The sequence below is a fragment of the Abrus precatorius genome, unplaced genomic scaffold (assembly GCF_003935025.1).
Source record: "Abrus precatorius isolate BTA unplaced genomic scaffold, Abrus_2018 Scaffold5, whole genome shotgun sequence".
NCBI classification, from domain to species: domain Eukaryota; kingdom Viridiplantae; phylum Streptophyta; class Magnoliopsida; order Fabales; family Fabaceae; genus Abrus; species Abrus precatorius.
The window spans coordinates 5,897,483-5,922,546 of NW_020874395.1; the positions used below are offsets into that span (position 1 = coordinate 5,897,483).

Below are 25,064 nucleotides of genomic sequence, written 5' to 3' on the forward strand. Positions count from 1 at the left end.
TATTTTATTAATATTAATAAACATTATTAAATAATATTATGTAGATATATATATATTAAATAATAATATATTTAATATAAATTACTAATACTAAAATTTATAAGTGGCAATGACATTCATAAAATTAAAAATTACATGAAGAAAATTTTAAAGTAATAACAACAACATAAATCAATGACGGGAAGTAGAAGCTTGAGTAATGTTTGGACATGTCTTCCTTGTGTGACCAGGGGTATGACAATAAGAACAATTTTTTTGCCGACTTTGTTGTTCTCTAATGTTCATCTCTGTCCTTATCTTACTAGACTTGGGTCGACCCTTTGAAGTTCTTTTCAGTTCTGGATTTGGACACAAAGTTGGGCCCGTGTAAGTTGGCCAATAGTCTTCATGTTTGAGTTCTCCAAACTGACCTTCGTATACCTTAGAAACTTGTTGTAAGGTATACACGGGAGATATGTATATGTCAAAGTTGTGGTGTGCGTATAAGCATGAAGCAAGTACATGCGAGCATGGGATGTGAACTTTTTGAAACTTGCCACAATCACACCACATTTCATCTAACCGTACTGTAAATCTTCCTACGGGTCGAATTTCTGTCGGATGTTGCATTTCTTCGACTAAAAATCTAGTGCTTGTTCTGTCAAAGGTGATGACTCTATGAGTGTTTGCGTTTGACTGTGCATCTTGAATTGCTTTAGTTGCAACCTCCGAGTACATATGTCCAGCATTAATCATTGCATTTACTTCTCTGTCTCTGTCAATGAAGAACTTATTGCAACGGGTGTATGTTGCCAGGACCATGGAGCAAATTGGCAAGTTTCTGGTTTTCTTCAAGACCGAATTGATTGACTCCGCTAGGTTTGTTGTCATGTGTCCCCAACGTCGTCCATTGTCCCATGCCAGTGTCCATTTTTCCCTTGGGATGTTGTCCAACCATTGTGCAGCTTCAGGATTATTATCTTTTACTATGTTGTAATAGTAAAAGAATCTCGGTTCAGTCATCCCATATGCTGGAAACAAGATTACAAAAAAAATTAATATAACTAGCTAAGCAATTGTATAAAATATTAATAAGAATATAAAGTACGTAAAAAATTAAAATTACCCATATTGACGATATCTTTCTTCAGTGCAGCGTTTTTGAATCGTCGCATGAAGTTTTGTGCAATATGTCTAATGCAATAGACATGGACAGAATTGTTTTCTGTCCAACCACTTCCATTTTTGGAGTATGCACTTCTTATGGCCTCGTGACGATCCGAAATGAGGCACAACCCCTCTTGCGGAGTTACGTACCTCCTTAAGTTTTTCAAAAAAAAGAACCATGCATCGCTAGTTTCACCTTCTACCACAGCAAAGGCAATGAGGATTATGTTGTTGCGGCCGTCTTGCGCAACTGCCACTAATAAAGTCCCTTTGTATTTGTCATACAAAAATGTTCCGTCCACTTGAACAATTGGTTTACAGAAGGCAAAACCATCAATGCATGGCTTAAAGGTCCAAAATAACCTCTTGCAGAACACATTCCCCTCATCAAGCAAGCCACCCTTGTATGCTGGTTGTGTACTCAATTTCCAGATGAAGCCTGGAATATACAGTTGCATTGCAAGCAACTGTCTAGGTAACTTATGGTATGACTCCTCCCAATTTCCGAAGATATTTTCAATGGCATGTTGTTTCCCTAACCATCCCTTCATATAGCTAATTGTGTAACCCATTGTGGACTTTATGTGGGCTAAGATTGTTGTGATGGGTGTGGATGGATCACTCTGTATTATTTCACGAATCCTATGAGAAATCATTCGTGATCCCAAGTTGTTATGATCCTGTGAAATGAGTGGGGAAGCACATGTGTGGCACCCGTCAAGCTTCATTATTTCCCAGTGTTGCTCTTTGGTGCGCAATATTGCACGACATCTCCAAGAACAGTCGTTGTGAACGCATTCCACGACAAGCCTAGTTGTGCTTGACATCTTCACCTTGTAAGTGCAATGATTGACAATGTGAAATCTATTTATGGCATCTTGCACTTGTACTTTTGTTAGGAAGCGCTGGCCAACAAATAGTGTTCCAGGTGGATACACTACCATTTCACATACAAGTACATGGCCAAACTCAGAGTCATGTTCTTGTATTTGACTGGAAAAGTCTAAAAAATGTGGAGGTAGGTTGTATAATGGTAATGGTTGTGATGGTGGAATATTTGGAAGTGGGAGGGAGTCTTCTTCATCATCCTGCTGTTGAGATAGGATTTCATCTTCGTCCTCGCTAAAAGGATCAAATACTTCGTTTGGGAGACCCACAACAGCATGTTCTTCAATGGGAGTTTCTTCAAGAGGCTGAGAGGGTTGGGTTTGCTCAAATGGTTGTGAGGGTATTTCATTAAGGTCCATGAATTAACCAGTTAAAAGTTGTGTGTAGGACTGAAGGTCGGAATTCATATCATATGTTGGAAAAGATGGATTTATGGTTTCGTAAGTTTGGTAAGGTGAAGATGAAGGCGAAAGTTGTGGTGGCTGTGTTTCGTTTGTAGCAAATGTAACATATAATTCTATACCTGATTGAAGTTGATTTGAATCGTGGATGTTGAACAGTGCCTCAACGTCTTCATCATCATTTAACTCAACACATGTGTAGTTACTAACTCCTGGGCCAAGTCTAATTGGGTAGCGAAAATGTATGGTTGTCACCCTTTCATTTTCGTCTCGGTTGAGTTTTGTGTGGATGATTTTCTTGAGCCTTTGTAGAGTCACTCCTTTCTTTAGATGTACCAATTTAGCTGATGATGAGGTGAACGTGACTCCTTCATAAGAACATTGGTTAATGGCACTATCAGAGTGAACAATGACATAGATTGAAGACATTTTTAGAAGGAGAAGGTTCACAAGAACAAGGAACAAGCTGAGAAGGTTGAATGAATAAAATGATCATGAATATGTCTATTTATAATGGTAACATTGGATTCTCAGTCATTCAATGTTTCACCACGTTTTACGAGTGAGAGTGACTTATCAGGTCATGCAGACCAAGAGATAGTGACTTCTCAGGTCACGCAGACCAATAGATAGTGACTTCTGAGTCACGCAGGCCAAGAGATAGTGACTTCTCAGGTCACGCAGACCAATAGATAGTGACTTCTGAGTCACGCAGACCAAGAGATAGTGACTTCTCAGGTCACGCAGACCAATAGATAGTGACTTATGAGTCACGCAGACCAAGAGATAGTGACTTCTCAGTCACGCAGACCAAGAGATAGTGACTTCTCAAGATTCTAAGGCTACTCTCTCATACCGAAGTTTGTCTATAAATATGTTCATCCAAGGGCACATGTTTTAATTCAAACTTGCGTCCATCTTTGTTCTTCGTTTCTCTTTATCTTTGATCTCATTACTAAAAATGTTGCTCTGGAAGCAAAACGAACACAGGTCCGCCTTTATTGGAAGAACGGTAAGTTGTATACATTACCATTATGTAAATCAATATTCTACATATAATGTTACTAATTTATGAATAACTGCAGGAAACTGAAAACATGATTTCATCTTTCTGTCATTCAATGCCAGAACCCAGTCCTCTAATTGTACCCATACTTGAACAACTTGGTTTTGCTGGGGTTGCAAAATTAAGGCATCTTAAGGTGGATCACGCATTGATAACAGCTTTGGTCGAGAGGTGGAGACCTGAAACTCACACATTTCATTTTCCAACAGGGGAGTGCACCATAACCCTGGAAGATGTTGCACTACAACTCGGGCTAAGAGTTGATGGTTTACCAGTCATTGCTCCAACAATGTTTGACTGGGAGGAAATGTGTGACAAATATCTCGGTATCGTACCAGTCAAGGGAGAGTCACTAATTGGCTCTATGGTAAAACTGAAGTGGCTGAGAGACAACATGTTGCCATTACAAGAAGAATCATCTGAAGAAGAAGTTCACACTCATTGTAGGGCTTACATACTAGGTTTAATTGGAGGTGTTTTGATGCCTGACAAAACAGGCAACAAAGTACATCTTATGTATTTAGCTTTATTAACTAATCTTAGAAGAACAAGACGATATAGTTGGGGTTCTGCATGCTTAGCTATGTTGTACAGGGAAATGTGTAGAGCCACGGAAGTTGGTAGCAAAACAATGGGTGGTTGCTCATCACTCTTAATGTCCTGGGCATGGTATCGCATGCCATATATTGCGCCAATTTCTAGTAATTTACCAACATACCCTCTCGTGTGCAGATGGAGTGGGGGTAGAGTACTCAACTTTCGAAATAAACCTCACAATGATGTTGTGGGGTACAGGTCAATGTTTGATCACATTCAAGCTAATCAGGTAACTCTTCATATTTATTTTCTTATCTTTTATACATCATCTTAAGTAACAAAGTTAATTTTATTTGTAGTTTTTATGGGCGCCATATCAAGACTTGCAAACATCAATACCCATGGAAGCATATAGAGATTCCAATTGTGGACTTCATGTACTGCCATCCTTTGTTTTGCAATTGTTGAATGGCACCAAACAGATAGAGTCAAATTACAGTTTCGTCTCTTCCAAGAAGTCCCTTCTCCACCGAATAATTTGAATGACCTCCACAAAATTGACATGAGAGGAAGACAGGATGAAAATTGGGTTACAAGACATGCTCAATGGATCGAGATATGGAACAACAGACGTGAGCTGACAATAACGGGTCATCCAATGCAAGGCCCATTGTGTCACACACAAGAATACATGGAATGGTACATTGCCAATTCCATCTATTTTCTATCTGTGCCACCACTACTACAAGATCCAAGGAAGAGTGACCAACAATTAAGGACTACCAACACATTTGAAATCGGTACGACTTTCACACCGTCGTACCACGAGACTGCATCAATTTCTCCGAACATTACGCCAGAAGCAAACATTATTAATACAAGACATTCGTCTGCAACAACATCGGAGGATTTTTTTACAAACTTATTTGGAGTTGATTTTACAACTCCTTCTTCAGCACAAACTTACATGCAGTCTCTTTACCAACCGGATTTTGCTAATGAACCTGGTAATTCATCAAATGCATTCCAACAAGTACACCTTTATGATGATCCAAATCCTCCACAAGTTCATCCTGAAATTCCAGAGCAACAACCACAACGACGAAACCCACCACGTCACAGACGTCGCCCTCGTTGTGGAACTGGCCACCATTACGGAGATAGTTAATTATTAATGTTGTTATGAATTTGTTATCATCTTTGTTAATGCACTTTGTCTTCATCAATGTTACCTTAATAATATGAAACCGTTAATATTAAAATATTTGTCTCAAGTATAAATAATTAACTTATAATTTAATATTTTATTTACTTTTTAAAAATAATTTTTTTTTCTCAAATAAAATTTATTTAAAATTATAATCATAAAGTTTTAGAGTTTAGGATATTAAAAATTATAATATTAAATAATGTCATTTTCAAACAAAATTAAAGTATTAAAAATTATAATATTAAAAATGTCATTTTTAAAAAAAACTAATTTAATTTACGTGAATGTCAGAAGGCATCTTTATTGGTTGGGATGAGACAAAGCTCGTTTGGAAGTATGTGAGATGGCTTGAATGAGAAGAGAATCTAATGTTGAGCGTGACTGACTAATCACTATCTATTGGTTAGGAGGAGAGAATTGTGTCATGGAGAGGTCAAAATCACTCGTAAGATATGATATGGCATTGAATGACGAGGAATCCAATGTGCCATTATAAATAGTCATATTCGTGTTCATGTTCTTCATTCGGGATACTGTTCGGGATACTGTTTATTATGATGGACCATGCGTTAAAGTGTCATTAACTTTACATCAGGAATCTATGACACCGCGTCAGTGCGTCAAATTGTCATTAACTTTACGTCAGGGTGTTAGGAATCAATTGCTTTATGTCAGTGCGTCAGAGTGTCATTAACTTTACGTCAGGAATCAATGACACCGCGTCAGTGTGTCAAATTGTCATTGACTTTACGTTACCAAAGTTAATCTCAACCATTGAACACATTATAAATGATCCTGACCATCCTTTTTTTTTCAAGCACCTACTTTACAAATTGTCTATAAAAGACATATCATGTAGTTAACAAACACCACACATTCATTACAAAATATAACATTAACATCCAAAACTATAGATGGAGGACTTCGGTATAACAAACATTGACAATTTCACAAATTCTCATCTAGCTGTTACGTTTGCAAATGGCCAGATTACCCATAATCACGAAGGTGTGAGCTTTCAGTGTTCATCTCCAAAATTATTTACGATCCCACATGAGTGCACATTCATGGAGCTGAAACAAAGAATTTGTAATGCTTTAGGCATTGATCATAACACTCAGTTCACTAACTTGTACTATCGGAAACCAAATCACAGTGGTGAGGGTTTAGTTATATTTGAAGCTTTTTCTATTTTAACTGATATTCATGTGGCGCAGATGCTTTCCTGGAAATCCAATTTTCCAGTCTCTTTGATCATTGAAATTTATGTCATCTATCAAAGATCAACAGAACAAATTATGACGCTTCTAAACCCTCCAACCCCAACCTCTTCATCCAACCCTCAATTCATCACTTCTAGCAAAGCTATAATATATTTTGGGGGACCTATCCAGCATGCCACCATCATGAACTGTCCACATGGTTATGGCCTTATGTTTAAATGTCTTCACCCAATAAGAATGATCATCCAACACAGCTGGACTTTCAATCAATTGTTTCAAGAGGTAAGTGAGGTACTGGATTATGGAGACAGGAAACAAATTACAATAATCAATTATAGACGACCGATCCGGGTCATCAACCAAAAACTCGTCTATGATTGCATAGAAATAAAAACTGATTCTGATGTGCAACAGATGATCGCACGATGGAAAAAAATATTTGAACTTCATTCAAGCATTCAACGTACACATAACTGGTCAAAGATTGAATTGTTTGTAGAAACAAAAGACCTACGACCCCCAACACTTGAAGAAAGACTTCGTGATTAGCATGAAAGTAAGTATATTGACCATCATGGAGAGAAAAAATATGCAATAGAAGATCTTTTTTAATTTTTAACCAATTAAATGTGTATTTTGTATTTTATTTTCTATTTCCATGTCTGTTTCATTTTATTTTAATTATGAAAGTTTCATTTAGTTGTTGTTTATCTTCTTTTATTTAATTTTTTATCTATAAATTCATTTCATATTATCTAACAAAAATAATCTTAATGATTTCATTTAATTAATTTTGCATACAATAAATTAAAAAACAAAGATATTATCATAAATCAAATTATTTTATTTTTATTAATATCATTTTACAAGCTAATTTATTAATTTTTAAAAAATTTAATATTTTATTTTCATTAAATATAATTTTATTATTTAATTTATTAATAAATTTTATATTAATATATATATTAATTAAATAAATATTATTAAAATAAATAAAAACATGTTTAGATAAATATTATTAGTTAGGTAAATAAATATTAAAATGGGTGATTGAGATAAATAAAAAAAAATTATTCAAAATAATATTATCATATAAGTTTACGTACAGAATTCGACTCCCCGAAAGCCGAATTCTGGTCTTTAAATATGTGGCGAAAGAGGCGACTTCTGAGAGCGGTTAAATAAAAATCGCTCTCCAAAAACGACTTCTAAGAGCGGTTATATCCGAACCGCTCTCCAAAGTCGACTTCTGAGAGCGGTTATATTCGAACCACTCTCCAAAGTCGATTTCTAAGAGCGGTTCGTATATAACCGCTCTCAGAAGTCGTTTTTGGAGAGCAGTTCAATCAGAACCGCTCTCAGAAGTCAGAATTCAGCTTTCGGGGAGTCGAATTCTTTACGTAAACAGTAATTCGGTCTACTTTGGTAAATATTTTTGAGACAGGTCTATTTCAGTATTTTTATTTTTTTTATATATTATTTTGGTTAAAAATTCTCCTCCTCACATGTGACCATGTTTATATTCTAGGCTCCCATCTGTACCACTGTTGGCCCAAAACTCTCCCCCACAACACCTAATGGCATATTTCCCTTACGTGATAACACCAAATCCTTGGAATTTAATTCATTAGCTATCACCTTATTTTTTTTCTTTTCATTCTCCTTCAATTGTGCTGTTTTACCAATTCGAATTTCCTCCATTATATCACTTGATTACATTGAATGTTGATTACCATTATGCGAGTTTCCTTCTCCAATCAAATCTTGTGCCACGTCATCATCGGCGTTACCGAAAAATTCATCTTCACCCTCAGACTCTGATGTAATGACTTCCTGAGTTGAACCTTCAAAATAATTGTACATATAATCACCATGAACTTCCTCCACCAATCTAATAGTGTACTCCTTTTTACCAATTTCTGCCTCTAACGATTGGTTTATGAAATCACGATGTTTTGTACATAAGAGCAATTTCGCTACATCCAATCTCTTGCGCTTTTCTGTCGTCCTGTCAAGCTTGACCACCAATCCCAAATGTACTGTTAAACGCCGGAAGAAATTTAAGTCCGATGCATGAATGGGTATACCAAAACATTTCACCCACACAAATCTCTCAGTATCCACTAGGTCTAGTTCCCACGGTACTACTTCATCAAAAATTTTGTAAAACCAATCCTCTTCCCTTTCCACAATTTCTTCTACATCCTCTTCCTCCAATCCCTCCAGTAAAACCAAATTTGGTCCCATCAGGACCAAATTTACACCGTAATAACTAGCCTATTGAAAGAAGCCTCAAGCATAGCAAATTTCATCCTACGTTTAACCTTTCTCACATATACCTTTTGTAGCCTCTCCATTGTTGACTTTGGCGGTTCATATACAACCTTGTGGCTAGGTTTAGTTTGAACCACCTCCTCGAAACTCCGACCATGTTTTGTAGTCGGTTGGATTAGAACATTCATCACCACCTTGTTATGATTGTTTGCCACAGCTCCTTGACCAAGTTCTCTTTCTGGCTTCTTCCACTTTGTGTCTGTTGCCACCTTATCCCTATAATATATGGACAAATTGACTTGGATCTTCATGTCCTCCAAGAAGATAGCATCAAGGCTTTTATGGAATATACATATCTGAGACTCTTCCATAACGCTTAAATACCTGCCACATTTGAGAAACCCCGTAATCATCTGGAAAATGGGTAAAGAAATATGATGTGGATTTACGGAGCGTAATGTCCACTCTATTGTCAGCCACCTGCTTACCCTTCCATTCCTTAACCCCTCATGCCTCCTAGACCAACTCTCTATCTTCTTCCACCCCCATTCTTGGGACCATGAAATTGTTGGATGATATATTACTTTGGTACTGTTTCAAGGTAGAATATTGTGAACTAATTAAAAAGTATTGCATCAAATTTCATTGATACACAAATGGTACTGTAGAGAGAATTTAGATTAATCGGTTTAGATACCCATCTTTCTAACTAAACTTAATGACACTGTTTGTTATGCACATAAGAAAGAATAAAACAAAATCAAAGAAGTTCGAGTTTATTGATTTCGATAACCATGAACTTTAATCAAAATAAAACTGCACTGTGTATAGAAAGAGAATTTTGATTTATTAATTTAGGAAACAAAAAACAGAGTAAAGAAATACTAAATACTAAATTATAAATAAAAATTTAAATAAACTTATAAATTAATTTCTCAAATAGTCATTGTTAAATATATTAATATTTGACTTTTCAAATTTATTTAATCTCTTTGTAAAGAAATTAGGTCTTTAGTAAGTTTTGTGGACATACAACACATGTGATATCACGTAAAACAAAATATTGTGTCGAACTTAAGCAAAAGAAATTACTAAACTTTTGCCCTAATCTAGCTTTTTTCCCAAATTTTAGAAAGATAGGAAACAATATCTTATTCTTATTTGTTGTTCTTCTTCTAGTGTGGCAAACAACAATGATACTTCTTTTGATCGATCACCTCAAACCAAAGGTGTTATTATAATCTCTCTTCCACCATTTCATAACCCTCCTTTGGGTAAAATAATCACTGCTTTTACTTTTTCTAATCCTTTTTCTCTTCCATCTCAACCTTCTTTGCAACCCCATCAACATCGCTCATCCCAATCTAGGACAGTAATCAAATCTTCAGCTTCAGTTTTTGTTCAGAAGATTCTTCCATGGCACCCATTAAAGCTTTTTCCTTTCTTTGCTGTTCTTCTCTTTTCTCTTTTTTTTTTTTTTTGTAGTTATTTTCTTGAACTATTACTCAAGAATTACATGGTCCCAAGAATGAAGATGACAACCCAGTTCCTTTCCCGTTCCTTTATTTTCGAAATTTGAAATGTTTGGGCAAAAGGGTATGAACTTAAATTGAGTAAGCTTGTTGATATTCGAAAAGATAACTCTGACCGAAAAGAAAAGTTGGTTTTGGTTGTAGGGTTATAGCCATTGAGTATAAACAGCAAAACCTGAAAATAGATAGAATTAGGGGAATGCAACTGAACAAGGTCGCTAATAACATTCATCCTCTTGTGCAATTACAATTTTTCCCGGAACCAATCATTGTAACTCAGTATCTTAAACGAACTAAAATCATTTTCTGAATCAATGTTCATGTTCTCTGCCACATAGTAAAGTCGTTAAGAGTATACTGAGGACATTAAAACAAATAATATATATGCATAGAAAAGCCCATCATCACCCATGAGATTATGCTTTAATGGATTGCTTGATCTTCTTTGATGGTTCAGAATAATCATCATCAACCATGTAAATGGGTCAATGGCATTATTTTTAAGCATGGAAGTCATAATTGGATGACAGACTATGATACAAGAAATTAATGTGACAATTTTAAAAAGTTAAAAAGACTGACATATTTGACCCTTTATAGCTCATGAATTAATTTATTAGTTTATTCTAAAATTTTATTCAAATTTTTTTTCAAAATTTAAAATTAAAAAATCAAATTTTTTAATCTAGTTAAAATCAAAATTTAAATTTTACTTATTTAAATAAACAAGTTTGATTATAATTTATTAATCAATCTTTAGTTTCAAGTAATACGGCTCAACTTGCCTTATTTATACCCTTTAACTACTACTATTTTTTACTATTAGTTTGATAGTAGCATGCATGTTAATATAATATACCTTGGATAGATTAATTAACGCTGCGCATCACTCATAATATCTCACACACGTGCTAACACTTTTGTACCAAAGTTTTCAGCCACATATCAAATTAAAATTACCATATTATTAGCAAATAAGATAAGAACTCGTCCAAACTAAGGTATAGGAGTTGAGATTAGTAAATGAATTAATCTCTTCCATGTGCATATATATCTACTAAGAATGGTATGACATGTGCCCTTGAAAACGAATGTGAAGGAGCAAATTGTGAATCACAATTTGTGTAGCAAAACATGAAAAGAAATAAAATAAAAAATACACGTGTTGAATGGTTCAATGCCTTAAGAAACTATATAAGTTACCAAAGAAAAGTCAGAATTTTGCATAAGAAAAACTAAAACACACTTGATTTTCACAACATTTGGTTCTATTACAACAGTTTAATAGAAGAATCAAGATATGGACTCCCAAAACATGAGCTACCAAGCAGGACAAGCCAAGGGCCAAGCTCAGGTCTATCTTAATCTTTTCACTGATATGGTCTTCATATTCTCAATTTTGATAACCCAAACAAGTTTTGTGCTGTTTCAGGAAAAGGCTAGCAACTTGATGGACAAGGCTAGCAATGCTGCTCAGTCTGCTCAAGAATCCATGCAAGAGGTTCCTAGTTTTATTTGTAACCAGTAGTCCTAATCAAATAATAATGCATTAATATGCAGGATACAGTTATAATAGTATACTGAAAAATACGTTTTTATAAATATATGGTTAAGTTAAAAATTCAATTCTCTTACTTTCAATGAAAAGCACACTTTTTCGTAAAAATGTACATATTTCAATTACATTTAACCGTTCACAATTTATTATATTAAAGTCTATTTTATTTAATTTTAAGATAAGTGGATCCTTAATATATTTTTACAGTTACATTATTTGAACATAATTTTTTTAATAATAGCTTGTATAATTATCTTTATTTTTCATTTCCTTTTTATATTTTGTGTTTATGCATATAAAATACACTCAATTGCAAATATTTTTTTATATTCTTTAACCCTAAAAGCTAAGCTTATATTTTGTTATGTATAGGCCGGGCAACAAATGAAGGCTAAAGTACAAGGAGCTGCTGATGCTGTAAAGAATGCAACAGGGATGAACAATTAGCAGCTAAACGAATGATGGTGTTAAAAAGTTTCCTATGAAATAATCCATGTTTTCCTTATTGACTTATTTTACAAATTAATGCACTCTGTTTTATTACAAGTGTAATTATTTCAATTCCATTGTAAGTTTAGTCAAACTTATTTTATTAATGAGTTGAGTAAAGATTTTAATTTTAATGGCTTTAATATTAATTATTGATGCTTCATATTACATTTTTGCAACTACTACCAACATATATTTGTAAGTCATAACAAAACTAAAATAACTAGTTATTAAAACAGTAATATACATCATATTAGTATATTTAGTAATGAGAAAAAAGCAAAGAAAGAAAGAGAAGTGAAAAATGTAACAAGTAACAAAAAATAATAATAAAAATAAATTTTAAATAAAAAAATGAGGTAAAAAATGATATGTATTTAATATATATAAAAACAAAACGAAATTGTGACAAGGAAATTCAATTACTCAATAAATAAATTTGTATAAAAGGTAATTAATTATTTTCTTAAAAGTTTGACTAAATGTGTTAATTTTAAAAAATAATATTATTTTACACTTAATTTAAATATGAACTCTATACAAATTAAGAAGCAGTAACCTTATAATTATATAAGGTGTCAAATGTAAATATCTAAAATGTTAAAATAATATTACTTAATTTTAAATTAGCATAAATATAAAATAGTTTCGATATTTAAATACTTATTTTATTTTTTTCTTATTTTTTATTTTAATTTTTATAATATATATATATATATATATATATATATATATATATTAATCTCTCTTACTGACATAGTTAAATAAAAAAATTTTCACATCAATTTTTTTAATAAATTATATTAACGATAAAGACAAGAATAAAAATTTGTAAAAATTTAAGAAATAAGATAAAAAAAAATTAGAAACACCAAAGAAAAAGCATTTAAATATATAGATGAATTTTATATTGAAGTTTTTTAAATTTTATTACTATCTAGATTAATATATTATTTAATATATTGTAAGGATTTTTATACAATTTTTTAGACAAAAAATACCAAATTATAGGTATAAAACTCATGAAATTACTAATGGAATTCAAGCAAGTTAGAGTTGTTAAATGAAACATTCCTTGTCATCTTTTTAATTAATCAAATTTATGTTTCTTTTTTAGTTTTTAATATTGAGCTTACTTTAAAGTCTTGATTAAGGTATACAAAATTCTAACATTATAATACAATGGATGCTAATTGTCATGTTACTTTTTTTTTCGACTGTTACACAAAATTTTAAAAAAAATAATAAAAGACTAGAGAAAGAAATATCAAGTAACATATAATTGAAATAAATTAAAATTTAAATAAATCTAACTAAAATAAAATAAAAGTGAAATATGAAAAGAAATAAATAAATTTTCATGTGTTATTATAATAATAGAAAATTAAAACAAATAAAAATATAAAATATATCACAAACATATTAATAGAACAAAATATTTTTATAATTAAATAATTTTTGCAGGTTGGGTATAAATAATTTTTAAGTTTAAGTAATTTTATGTTCAAATGATCGAATGTAATTTTGTGTTTGTCCTAATTTTTTTTGGCTAGGTTTCGTTCTAACTTGTTCTCTAAGTATTTTTCTTAAACCTAAGTTACTTTCTTTTTCTGCAGTGTCTATCAAATAACAAACGAGTTGCATTAATACAAATAATTGATGTGTTATGAGTTGTATGTCATGCACATAGATTCCTTGTTGTTACATTGAAGGAACAGATGAGCATTTGCTTCTGTTTTGAATTTGACCAGTGCCCACTCTTAACAAATATAACTTTTATGATTCTCTCCTACATTCATAAATACTTGTAAATTTGATTGTCCATTATGCAGATTTATTTATATCTTTTTATTAAATTATATAATTTTGTAATACATACAAATTATAATTTAAATATAAAATATATAATAATAAAATTGTATTATATTATGAATTTTAATGTATTTTGTTAATTTTATTCTAAATAATGCAACATATATGACTAAATAGAAGTTTAAACAAGTATAATCCAATAAAACTCAATGGTTGTCCTTATCTTTTGATAAAAAAAAAAAAAAATTAAAATGGTAGAGTAAAAGGAGTAAGTGTGTAACATTAAAAATTATAGAGTTTCATATTTTCTAAATTTTATTAAAATTATTTGATAACCCAATAAAAGTATTCATGATAAAATTAAGAAACAAATAATTATTATGTATATAAATTGATAATAATATCATGGATACATAAAAATAAAAAAATAATTTTTTAAAATTAAATTGAAAGTAACAAAAAAAGTCTTAAGTAAAAGACATTTGTGATTAAAAAAAATGAAATTAAACAATATAGAATGTATTAATTTTAAAAAAGAATATTTTGTATTATTTTATGATATAATAAAATTATTGGTCATAATAAATTTTTAAAATACCAAATATGTTAAACAATTTATTGAATATATAAATATATTTTTTAATTTATATAATGTTATACATAATAAAATTTATTTATTTTTAAATGTGTGCTTGAACACATGTGAAGAAGTTAAAAATAATTTTTTATTAAAAATAAATTTATTTATTACTTTAAAATTATAAAAAAAATTAATATAATTTTTTACGGTAATTTAAAGTATTTATGAGAGTATATTTCATGCTTCTTAATATATGTCTAAATTATAGATAATAACAATCAAATAAATTACATGTAGTATTATTTTAATTAAAAAGATATAAAATTTAATATAATTCAACGTATTAATGTGGTAGGATACATAACACAGAAGGAGGAGAGGATTTGGTAACAGCAATCTGCAAACACACCCTTCATTTTCAAGTATGCATTTCTTCCTTGAAATCAGTTCCTGGTAGCAAGACATCAAATCCCAAAATTCTAGCTTATATTGCATTAAATCTTAGCACAACATATGCTGCAGAGACTTTGTCCTATATTTATGAGCTAAAGTCTTCTTTTGCTTAAGTGATTGTGCTGAGGAATACTCAGAAGCCATAGAGAATTTGCAGGACTCAGCTCAAGCACTTCCCAATGGAGATCACCACTGATGATACGTACTACATTAACAACGTTAAAACATGATGCTTGGTCGTGGCAAATGCTGTAAGAATAAACAAGAATTTAATCCAGAATATTATTTTGACAACAGTTGTGTACCAAAGAGTTTTGGTCAACCAAGTTTCTAACAACAGCCATTGGTGTCCACTTAATCTATATGTCACCTTAGTTGCCCAATGAAGGATTCAAAATGAGGAATATCTCGCTTACGGGTTTGCTGTGGATCCCCAGCTGAGCCCATGTAATGACTTTCAGCAATTCTTTAAGGGTACCATATCCTCCTGTTGTATGAAAAATACGAACCACCTCTCTGTGTTAATCAAAGAACAAATACATTAAATTTTATTTAAATAAATTATTTTAAACATTTTCATAATACATGATTTAACAAATTTAGTTACCATTATTTTTTTTATTATCAGTTTTGTATTTTTATTGCGATTTTAAAAATATTCATTCAACATGTGATTTTTTAAAATAATTTTATAAAAATAAATAAATAAACATATTTTTATGGAATAATTAATAAATATTTTTTAATAAAAGAAACATGTGTTTGTTTATTATTTTTATTAAATTATTTTATTTAAAATTATATTTTAAATATAAAAATGTATTTTAAAAAATATTTTTTTTATTAATTCTGTCTAATCAAATTATTTTACTTTAAAAATAAATTATATTAAATTAAGATAAGTCAAATTTTAAAATTTTAAACATTCATTAATAATTTATTACCAAGCCATTTTTTTCATATTTATATTATCTAAAATTTCTTGTTTTTTAATTTATAAATATTAAATAATAAAAATAAAGTTATTTATCATCGTATTATAAACATTATAAATAAAAATAATAAAATTTTAATTTAATCTTCTATATTACCTTCACCTTAGACTTTAAAATTTTATTTACATTAAAAAGTTGTCTTTCACGACTTTCAAAATAAATACTCATGTTTATTTAAAAAATATGTGAATTGCCAATAATCTTTAAAAGTTATTGAGGCAATTTAAACCCTTCATCATCACTCTTAAAAAATTTATCACATAAAAATAGTTATCTTTTAAATATATTTTACTTATAATCAATCATTTGATTAGATTTTTAAATAAGTTACAACTTAACACATTTGCTTATAATTTTAGATGTTGTAATAATGTCTTTTAACTTTACTTGTGCTAATTATTTATCAACTTCATTAAATAAGATAAATATAGTTAAATCCCTATAATCTTTAACATCATGCTTAAGACGAATTTTGTGATGTATAACATGATTTACATTTAAAATTTGTAACTGTGGAAGAAACATTCTTCTTGCAATGGGCAAAAAATATGATACAAACTATTTTTAAGCAATATATCATTCAAATTTGCAATACAACTAATTATGTTGTTTTGAAATTTAATTAAAAAATTAGTTTAAAAATTAAATAAAACATAGTAAAAAAAATTAAATTTATCATATCACTCTTTGATTTTGTCATTATTAAAATTTTAGATATGTTTTTAAAATTTTCTAACTTAAGAAGAATCGTAGATCTTATATTATCAACATTGTGACTAATATGCATATCATTAAAATTTCTACAACAAAATGATAATGAATAATTGAAAATATGGTTAAGATAAAAAGTAAAGAATTAATAATAATTAACATAATAGAAAATTTTTAAATAATTTCAATACCTGAATAAATCTATAAAATAAGTAACGTCTGATGTTGATCTAGGTGTGAAAATATAAATATTAACTATAATATTTATCTTCATTGAAACTTGTTGTTTTCCTACAAAAATATGAAAAACATAAAAGTAAATAATTATTTGTGATAAATATAAAAAAATAATAATAGATTTGATGTAAATTAATCAATTAAAAATAAAATTCAATACATTATATCATTTACAAATAATACAACTCTATAATTACTTAAAAAATTAAATTGAAATATATAACACAATTTAGCAAAATAAAATAAAAAATATCAATTAAATATACTTACATGGATAATTAATTCTTGACAGTTAACATAATTGTAAAATATAAAAAAAATTGGTATACAATAAAAAAAGTAGTGAGCAACTGATTAAAAGTTACCTCTTTCTCTCTCTTCTCAAAACCCCACACAATCCCACTCTAATGCAACTCAATCAACTACAAATATATAAAAAAATTCTTATAAAATTATTTAAGAGATAATTTTTAAAGAAACAAAAACTAACATATCTTCTAATTTTAAATTCAGAAAATTATATATTATTTAAGATAATAAATATATTAAACTTATGTTAATGTTCATTATATATTTTATTTTAAAAATTATTAATTTAAAGTATAAATTTTAAACTAAAAATAAAATATGAATAAAAACAAATAAATACTTTTTTTTAATCGTTAAAATCACAACCATCACTCAAGTTAGGTTTTAACTTTAAATAAATATCATTCTATATTTAATATTTTAAAATTTGCTTTTCTTATTTTCTATTTTACTTTTTATTATTTTATATTAATAATTAAGATAAACAACCACACATTAAAATAAATATTTTTTAAAATTATAAAAACTAAAATAAAACCGTTTGAAATTTGAATGATTAAAAAACATATTTACTTGAACTTTTCTTTTGTGTTTCTCACAATTATGCTCCAACCAAACACTCCCTTAAACCAAAATCACGACAGGAATATATTCAACCCAAACTTTGAAAGTTTCCACTTTCACAAATGCACTTCAGTGACTCATAATTAAGCTTACGATTTTTTAATTTCATGTTATTTTAGTATTTTTTTTTTTTTGTTTTTTCCTTTCAAGAAATGGGAGCAGTGACATCATCGATGGCGGTGAGGTTCGCGTTTTTTTCATCGGATCCGCCGTCATACACGGTGGTGGAGGAAGAGGAAGACGTGGGAAAGGTGAGGATGTGATGAATCCACACTTTATAGATATTTTGTTTGGTTTTTATAAAGTTTTAATAGAAAAAAATAGACTTAGAGGTTGTAAATAACATTAAAATCTCATTTAGGTAAAAAAACAATAGCTTTCTTAATTTTTATCTTATTTCCGTTAATTTTTGTGAATATATTTTACAATTTTGATCATTTGAATAATTGTGCAAGAAATTCTAGACAAACTTCATAAATTTTTGGCTCTTTGGAAAAATATGAACTGAGAGTAACCACTCTCAAATACCAGAGTAATCACTCCAGGGAGCTGGTTTCAAGGGATAGACCAGAGTAACCACTTTCAGATATCAGAGTGATCACTCTAGAAGCCCCAGACCCCAAGTCCCTGCGCGTAAACACTCTCAGAAATGAGAGTAATCACTCCAGAGACGCCCAGAAGGAAGTGCCCTATGCGTGTTTACTCTCAGAAGTGAGAGTAATCACTCTAGAGATGCTTAGACTCAAAGTGCCTACGCTTGTTTACTCTCAGAAGTGAGAGTAATCACTCAAAAAAGGGAAAAATCTAAAGTTGCTGCGCGTAAACACTCTTGTTTACAGAGTGATCACTATGGGGCCATGTCAGACTTAGTATATATAGATTTTTAGAAATTAGGGTACGAATCTTTTTCATAATTTTAGATTCTTTGCCACTTTTGGGAGCATTTTGCAGAGCTTGGGATCCTTGGGTGACAGCCAAGGGCAATCTTAGGGTTTGATTTACAATTTCCTCTTAAATTTCCTTTAATTCTTGCATTGATGTCATTGAATTCCTTTATCTTTCATCTTAATTTTGTAAGACCCATCCTCATGGAGGACTAAACTTTCTTGTAATCCTTAGTGAGTTCATGTATTCTTGAATTCCTGGGTATGAATGTCAATATAATTTCCTTTCTCTCATGAATTTACATTTCCCAACTCTTTGAATTGAATTAATGTTTTAATGAGGGGGACATTGCTTAATTTACCCTAATTCGTTTTAATGAAATTCGTAACTTAGTTTGCTTAATCCTAAGTTAATTTCTAAGGTAGCGTTATCTTGGGGATGAGAGATTGGAGCCCATATAAATTGCTTAATTCGTATGAGAATCTAAGGTTAATTCATGCTTTTTGAGTTACCCTAATTCAGAGGAAGAGAAAAAGTATTGAATCTTGAGAGCGATAAGGATAGAATTGCATGAACAAACTAAGGATTGCATATTTCATTGATTGGATTCATTAATTTCATCACTTGCCTTTACATTAAAATTGGAATCACACAAAAGTCCCTTGTTTTAATTGCTTTCATAGTAAATGTTCACAACATGTTCAACGTATGTTACAAACTAAAGTCTTTGGAGACAACCTAGGTTTGCACCCTAGATTATATAAATTTTTCTGCAAATTTTGATGAAGGTTAACGACAAATCTTTTTGCAAATGAGAAAATTTATCGTTCATCAGGATGTTGGAGGTGGTGACAAGAGATAACGTCGACGTATTGAAGGTGCAAACGGAGTGAGGGAACAGTGTGGTGGCGATGTATATAAAGATGTTTAAATCAAAGAAGAATAAATGCAATAGTATCGTACTCTTGTACACGCATAACTGGGGTAACTTTGTATAGAATTGAAATAACTTTTTTCAAGGAAGACAAACTCTTGTTATAAAGAGTACATATGGAAACAAGGTTTGAAAATGAAAGATGTGATCATACTCATGAATTAGACTCCACTTGGACATCAAAGGTTGAATACATTATGTCACAAGGATTTCCTGATGAGACTTTGCTTCTCGCAGATATAATGGTTGAGATCTCTTTAAAAAGAAAAAGAAAAAAAATGAATGGACAAAAGAAAAAAGAAAGATTTGATTGTTAGATTTGAAAAATACCAAAAAAAAAAAAGAAAAAGAAAAAGTAAAAAAAAAAAGGGTTTCATAAAATAAAAACAAAAAAGTTACCGAATGGGATCATAAATGTGAATGAAAAGAAAAAGAAAAAAATGATCGCTAGGTTGAAAACTCAAAAGAGTAAGCTAGGCAAAAGCTAGGACAAAAGAAAAAAGAGATTTGATTGCTAGATTTGAAAAATACTAAAAAAAAAGGGAAAAAGGTAGTTAACGAAAGGATCATAAATGAAAATGAAAAACATGATAGAAGCTTAAGTTGGATCAATTGATGTGTTGAAATCCTTAAACTTAGACAATTGACATGATATACTCAAACAAGGACAATCGATAAGTTTCAAACCCTAAATTGGAGTAAATGGTGTTCCAAGCTTTTCAAATTGGGGCAATTAATGATTTTAAGATGAAAAGAATGAAATGACATGAAGGCAATCTGGAGCAAAAGAGAACCAATTGAAATACAAGAATTCAAACTGGGATAATTCATAAGGCTTCAAGCTTGGTTAACCTACTCCTAAGTTTGTTAATAAGTTGTCAATGTTACTGACATGTGCTACTAGCATTGGTCATTAAAAAAAAAAGTACTCCAGTATCATTGTAATCATTCATGTTACATTTTGATTCCATCCACTTCAAATTACCCTCTTTGCAATGTGTTTTATCTATCTCTTAAATAAATTATTGGTTTTCTTTGTTCTACCATTAATTCACTCTGTATTTTTTTATAAACATATATTGAAAGGAAACATGTATCCACAAAAAAGAACATTGCAATTATTTTGATTTGTCTTGAGTCATAGAAAGTTCATTGAGTTCTCGATAAATATATGACAAAAACATATCATCATTTCAGCTCACAGAATATTAGCAAAAGCTAATATGAAAGCACATTGGCCAAGTCTTTAGTCACAAACTGAGCAAAGAAATCACGAGTTTTTACTCATATTTGATTCATAGGGTGCGTGACTTTGTAAGAATGACAGGCTTCAAAATATTTGAAAATAAAAATAATGTTTTACTCATCATTTTGACTGCTCAAATTTAATTCATAGGGTTCGTGACTTTGTAAAGATAATAAGTTAAACTATTTCAAAATAAAAATAATTTTTTTTGCATCATTTTTACACATCATCTTGATTGCTCATATTTGATTCATAAGATGCGTGACTTTGTAAAGGTGATAAGCTTCAAACTATTTCAAAATAAAAACAATTTGTTAATATTTATTTTGCATCCTTTTACATTTTTCATCATCTTGATATCCTGCATTGTTGGCATAATCATGCATCAATTAATTTCACTAGAATTGTATCTCATGTTGTTTATTAATTATCTTGATCTCTTAGCTATCCATAGTTCTAGCTTAATACATCATTGTACTTACTAATTTCATGTTATTCAAGTCCTTGTGCCCACTTCCTATCGAGGACACTGTTGACTTCTAGTTTAAAGATCATTTGAAAGGTCTTTGTGCTTACTCCACCCCATTGCTTCTTGTGCTTATTGCTTCTTAATGACTCATGTGTTTGCCACACCTTAAGTCTTGCACTTCTCATCACATAACATGTTATTTTTCATAGTTTATCATGTTGTTGCATCTCACAAGCTCTAGTTGTTACTCACCTCAAAGCCTCCTAAGCTTGTTTTGCCAAGATTTGTTCACCACAAAGGACCATGTGCCTACTCCACCCCATAAGTCCCATGACTATCTCATTTTATGGGTCCATAAGTCTATCTCATCTTATAAGCTCTGATGTCAACTAATCTTAAAGCTTTGGTGCTTGTTTCTTGTCATATGTTCTTGTGCATTCTTTATCTCACAGACTTATGCACCTGCCTATCTCATAGGTCCCACAGATATCCCATTTCACAGGATCATGTGTCTATCTCATCTTATTAACTACGATGACAACTAATCTCAAGCTCCTGTATTTGCTTATTCTCATAGGTTCTTGTGCATTCTTCATCTCATAGATCCATAGCTATCGCATTTCACAGGTCCATATATCTATCTCATCTTATGAGCTCTGATGTCAACTAATTTCAAGTTGTGGTGCTTACTTCTTCTTATAGGTTCTTGTACATTCTTTATTTCACAGACTTTGGTATATACTCATCTCATAGGTTCTAAGACTATCTCATTTCACAGGCCCATGTGCCTATCTCATCTTATTAGCTCTTATGTTAACTAATCTCAAGCTTCTGTACTTGCTTCTTCTATTAGGTTCTTACGCATTCTTCATCTCATACACTTTTGTACATACCTATTTCATAGATCCTATGACTATCTCACTTCACGGGTCCATGTGTCTATCTCATCTTGTGAGCTCTAATGTCAACTAATCTCAAGCTTTTGTACTTGCTTCTTCTTATAAGTTCTTGTACATTCTTCATTTCATAGACTTCTGTAATACCTATATCATAAGTCCTAAGGCTATCTCATTTCACAGGCCCATGTACCTTACAAGCTCTAATGTCAATTAATATTAAGATATTGTGCTTACTTCTTCTCATAGGTTCTTATGCATTCTTCATCTCATACACTTTTATCATCTCATGAGCTATGATGTCAACTAATCTCAAGCTCTTGTGCTTGCTTCTTCAAATAGATTCTCGTGCATTCTTTGTCTTTGCATAGGTCCCATGACTATCTCATTTTATTGACCTATTGATGTCAAATAATTTCACGCTTTTTTGCTTGCTTCTTCGCATAAATTCTTGTACATTCTTCATCTTGTATAGGTCTCATATACCTATCTTATCTTATGAGCTATGATGTCAACTAATCTTAAGCTTTTGTGGTTGGTTTTTCTAATAAATTTTCGTGCATTTTTCATCTCACATACTTCTATACCTACCCATCTCGTAGGTCTTATGGCTATCTTATTTCACAAACCCATGAGCCTATCTCATCTCACAAGCTCTGAAGTCAGCTAATCTCAAAGCCCTTGTCCTTACTTCATCTCATAGGTTTCCATGTCTTCTTTATCTTACAAGTTTTTGTACTTACACACTTTATTAACTTTTATACTTTCTACTTTCATAAGTCCATACCTTGTCTTGTAGGCCCTTTTGCACATATATAGGACCTATGCCTAATTTGGCTTCCGTACGTATGTACTCCTACAATTTCACACCTCATAGATTAGTGTGCTCGTTCTAATAGTTTTGGTGCTTACACCCCTTGATATGTCTTACATCTACTCACCTCATAGGCCCTTACACGTATTATGTCTCATAAGATATTGTCCTTTCTTCATAGGCTTTCATGTTCGCTACAACTCATAAGCTTCTGCACATACTTACCTCATATTTTCATGCTTGTTTTACCTCATAAGCCATCATGCCTACACTTATTCATCTAAGAGGATTGCATACCTTATCATCTCATAGGCTTTAACGTCAAGTCCTCATGCTTATTTTAATCCATTTGTCTCTGAACTTTCTCCATCTTACAAACTTTATGCTTCTACATAAACCTCATAAGTTCTCGTGCTTTCTTAATCTAATAGGTCTCTATGCTCGTGGTATCTGATAGACTCTTACCTACCCAACTTATAGGCTTCCATGCTTGTTGCTTTCAAAAATTTATCTATTACGTATCGTGCAAGTCTTCGTGCCTACATAGGTTCTATGCTTATTACATTCTTTTGACCTTTATGTTTATGAACCTGTAAGCTTGTTAGCACGCTTGTTTTTACAAGCCTCACTCACTTACCAACTAATCCTCATGTAAGTTCATCTAATAGATTTCTACATGTTTTCTTAATCTTATAGGTCTTTATGCTTGTGGTCTCTAACAAACTTTTACCTACCTACCTTATAGGCTTTTATGCTTGTTATTTTCAAAAATTTATCTCTTGCCTATCGTGCAAGCCATCGTGCCTACATACGTTCTATTCTTATGAACTCCTAAATTTATTGTACCTCATAGGTTAGCACGTCTATTCTTACTCGCTTATCAGCTAAAGCCCTGACGCAAGTTTATCTCATAAGTCTCTACGCGCGCTTCATCTTCAAGGTCTTAACGCCTATTTTAATTTTAGGCCTAATGCCTATTTCACCTATAGGCTTTTGTGTTAGCTAATTGTAAAAGCTACAGTGCCTATCCATCTTACAAGTACCCATGTTTATACATCCTTGAGGTCTAAGCCAACACATGTGCTTATTCATAAGCTTTGTGTATTTTATACATCAAAGAATGTTGTGCTTGTTACATCTCACAAGTCTCATGCTTCACATTTCAGAGGCACAAATACCAATTTTTCGTAAAGACTCATGTGCTCATTTAACCACTCATGCCTCTTATATCTCATAAATCTTCACTTTCATTCTAGTTGGATCCTGCGAAGCTTCCCGTTATCTCACATGCCTATGTTCTATTAACTTATAGTCATGCATGTTTGACTCATCATATGAGCCTCATATATGTTTCATTTGTAGGTCACTTATTCGTTTCATACGCTCTTATGCCTAGCGTGCCCCATGAAACCTTGTTCCTACTCCCTTTCCAAAGCTCTCATGCATTTCCTTATACCAAAAATTGAGATTTGACTGACCTCTTTCTGGAAAGCCCAATCATTAACTGGTACTTTTGTATTAAAACTTGAAATCTTATTGACACGTTCACTTTTATCAAAAGTCTAGATCTTGACTGACACATTTAATTTCATCAAAAGTTTAGAACCTGACTGACACCTTTACTTTCATCAAAGTTTAGAGCCTAACTGACACCTTTACTTTCACAAAAGTCCAAAGCCTAATTGGCACTTTTATTTTCATCAAAAGTCTAGAGCTTGACTGACATTTTACTTTCATCAAAGTACAAAGCCTGACTATATTTTCATCAAAAGTCT

The 25,064-nt window shown here is 31.1% G+C and overlaps 2 protein-coding genes across 2 annotated transcripts; both read left to right on the forward strand.

The window, feature by feature from the left end:
* The first annotated feature begins 3,532 nt into the window (after positions 1-3,532).
* Positions 3,533-4,157, forward strand: LOC113866565 (protein MAIN-LIKE 2-like). The gene is made up of 2 exons (XM_027501390.1): positions 3,533-3,974; positions 4,096-4,157. Exons 1-2 carry the CDS (start codon positions 3,533-3,535, stop codon positions 4,155-4,157), a joined length of 504 nt encoding a protein of 167 aa, XP_027357191.1.
* Positions 4,158-11,577: 7,420 nt separating this feature from the next.
* LOC113866566 (stress-induced protein KIN2-like) lies at positions 11,578-12,282 on the forward strand. The gene is made up of 3 exons (XM_027501391.1): positions 11,578-11,631; positions 11,710-11,778; positions 12,208-12,282. Exons 1-3 carry the CDS (start codon positions 11,578-11,580, stop codon positions 12,280-12,282), a joined length of 198 nt encoding a protein of 65 aa, XP_027357192.1.
* Positions 12,283-25,064: the final 12,782 nt, after the last annotated feature.

What these genes read in the sequence shown, in the direction of transcription:
- LOC113866565 (XM_027501390.1), top strand. Translation starts at nt 3,533, where the DNA reads ATGATTTCATCTTTCTGTCATTCAATGCCAGAACCCAGTCCTCTAATT. An exon ending in CATACTAGGTTTAATTGGAG is followed by an intron (nt 3,975 to 4,095) that starts GTGTTTTGATGC and finishes TATGTTGTACAG; the next exon opens with GGAAATGTGTAGAGCCACGG.
- LOC113866566 (XM_027501391.1), top strand. Translation starts at nt 11,578, where the DNA reads ATGGACTCCCAAAACATGAGCTACCAAGCAGGACAAGCCAAGGGCCAA. An exon ending in AAGCCAAGGGCCAAGCTCAG is followed by an intron (nt 11,632 to 11,709) that starts GTCTATCTTAAT and finishes GTGCTGTTTCAG; the next exon opens with GAAAAGGCTAGCAACTTGAT. An exon ending in CTCAAGAATCCATGCAAGAG is followed by an intron (nt 11,779 to 12,207) that starts GTTCCTAGTTTT and finishes TGTTATGTATAG; the next exon opens with GCCGGGCAACAAATGAAGGC.